Here is a 2,080-nt window from a genome sequence, read left to right on the forward strand (position 1 = left end):
ACACTTCAGACTGGACAGAAACAAAATCTTTGTTAGTCTTTCCAACAATCTAACGCTGGTTTGGTCAAAATAAATCCTTAATTAAATCAGAACTTATTTGCCAAACGGACTTCTATGGCGGCAAAGTAATCCCTTTGGACAAATCCACTCAAAGTATGTCCACTAAAAGATGTGGTGATGTGCTCAGGTTGTTATTGTCAGTGTCTGACAGCATTATGAAACCTACAGAGATAGACCTTTAGTTTAACCACAAAACAGCCGTAAATATCACTATCACGTCTCCACCAGACCCTCCAGAGACACAACACTCATTTTACCTTCAGATCAATGTAACTCATTAAAGTGGAGAAACAGAATCAAACTCATTAAACTGTCTCTGTTAAGCAATCTTATCAGTGTTTGGTCTGACCTTGTTGAAGAGGTTGACGGGAGCAGCCACAGACTTGGTCTCCTTCAGATACTCAAACCATCTGAAGGGAAGGTTGGTGTAACCTGACACACACAAACACAGAGAAGATATATTAGATTCACTTAAATAACTTTACTCATTTATTATAAAACATCTGTGGGTTTGTTAAAATGTAGCTTTCATTGAAGATTGGAGAGAAATGGTTTGAAAATATCCAAAATAAAAACGGCGTATTTGGTTGTATTGTAGGTTTAAAATCACAGAGAAAACGCAGGAGAGGGTTCATATTCAACACTGGGATGCTTATAATGATATGTTGATTCTTGGCTAAGATCACAAGTTTTTCCTTGTTGCTAAATCAAAGAAGCAGCAGCTGTGGTTTGATGAGGTTGATCCAATGTGGTTTTCACATAAACTGGTGAAACTCAGAGAATTTGTAATATTTTACTTCTTGCAAATTTCTTTCTAATCTCTGACAATATGGTTGTTTTTTCTCGTAACTTTGTGAGATTTTTCTTGTAAATTTACAACAATTCTGTTTGTTGAATTGTGGACTTTGTTGCAGACGGTGACGTCCTGAAGACTTCAGTTGTCTTTTCTCCGTGGACGTACTACCTCTGGGGGGGGTCAGCTCGATGCTGTTGATCTCACAGAAGCCAGAGGGGAAGATGGAGGGAGAGGTGGAGTGATAACAGAACCAGTCTGAACCGTCGGCCGCCTCCGAGCCGTCGATACCGATCATCAGGTACCCGTCTGCCAGGACCTGATGGAGAGAGACGACAGGCGGTTTATCAACCGTACCCGGTTCGCTCAGTGTCGGCCCTCAGACGGTCCTCACCTTCCTGACTGTGGCCACGCAGATGGCAGACAGGTTCAGAGGGTCGATGGCTTCCAGCTTCATCCCATCTTCAAACCAGGGGCCGCTCTGATCCACCTCCTTCACCTGCACAGGTACAGAGCAAACGCTGGTCAGAGCTCTCCTCAGGATGCTGCAGCGGCCTATAGAGCCAGCGCTAACTTCTGGTTTGCCAGCTCAGACTTTCTAAATGTTATCGGACCGAATGGATCAAATTCTGATAGTCAAACGAGTCATTTTGTGATGCTTAAAAACCCCGGTATCCACTATTTTACAGCTGCTTCTTTAACAATGTAAGCATAAGGGGAAAAGTCTGTTTGTGCCAGTGTGCCGATTAAATAGAAGTTTAAATTTAGATGGTAAACTAGTCTAAAAGGAAGAAAACGCTGTTGCACTGCAGGTGATGTTGTTGTTGTTCTCACCTTGGCAAACAGCTGCCCAGGAGCATCCATCAGACCGCCCAGCTTCTTTGACACATCTGCAAACACACACACTTTCATCATCACACCCACTGCTCATTAATCTGCTGCCAGCTTACATTCAACTAGGGGCTCGCCAAAAGCTTCACCGAGGGTTGCAATGCCCTGGTTTTAGGAGGAGTGAGAAACCTTAAACAATGTACACAGTTGGAATAAATCTCAGCATTTCATTCATGTCTTTGAGGAAAACTAAATTAATATTATATTTTTTTAAAGTTTTGATTATTTTTTAAGATTCTTGGCCTGCATTAGAAAAGTTTAACCAAACAACCAAAGAGCTGATAGAACAATGATCAGAAACAGTGAATCTGTCAGAAAAGAAGAATATTAAGTCTG

At 41.8% G+C, this 2,080-nt stretch overlaps 1 protein-coding gene across 1 annotated transcript in view; it reads right to left on the reverse strand.

The window, feature by feature from the left end:
* The window catches only part of LOC118322871 (MBT domain-containing protein 1-like), a gene marked incomplete in the record, with an annotated part of 15,296 nt that overhangs the window by 8,503 nt on the left and 4,713 nt on the right, over positions 1–2,080 (reverse strand). The window contains 4 exon segments of the mRNA XM_035654703.1: positions 410–492; positions 1,025–1,172; positions 1,248–1,352; positions 1,688–1,743. Of these exon segments, the coding sequence (XP_035510596.1) occupies positions 410–492; positions 1,025–1,172; positions 1,248–1,352; positions 1,688–1,743 (392 nt within the window).

Source organism: Morone saxatilis, unplaced genomic scaffold, assembly GCF_004916995.1.
Source record: "Morone saxatilis isolate NCDOM2014 unplaced genomic scaffold, NCSU_SB_2.0 Contig14, whole genome shotgun sequence".
Classification (NCBI taxonomy): Eukaryota; Metazoa; Chordata; class Actinopteri; family Moronidae; genus Morone; species Morone saxatilis.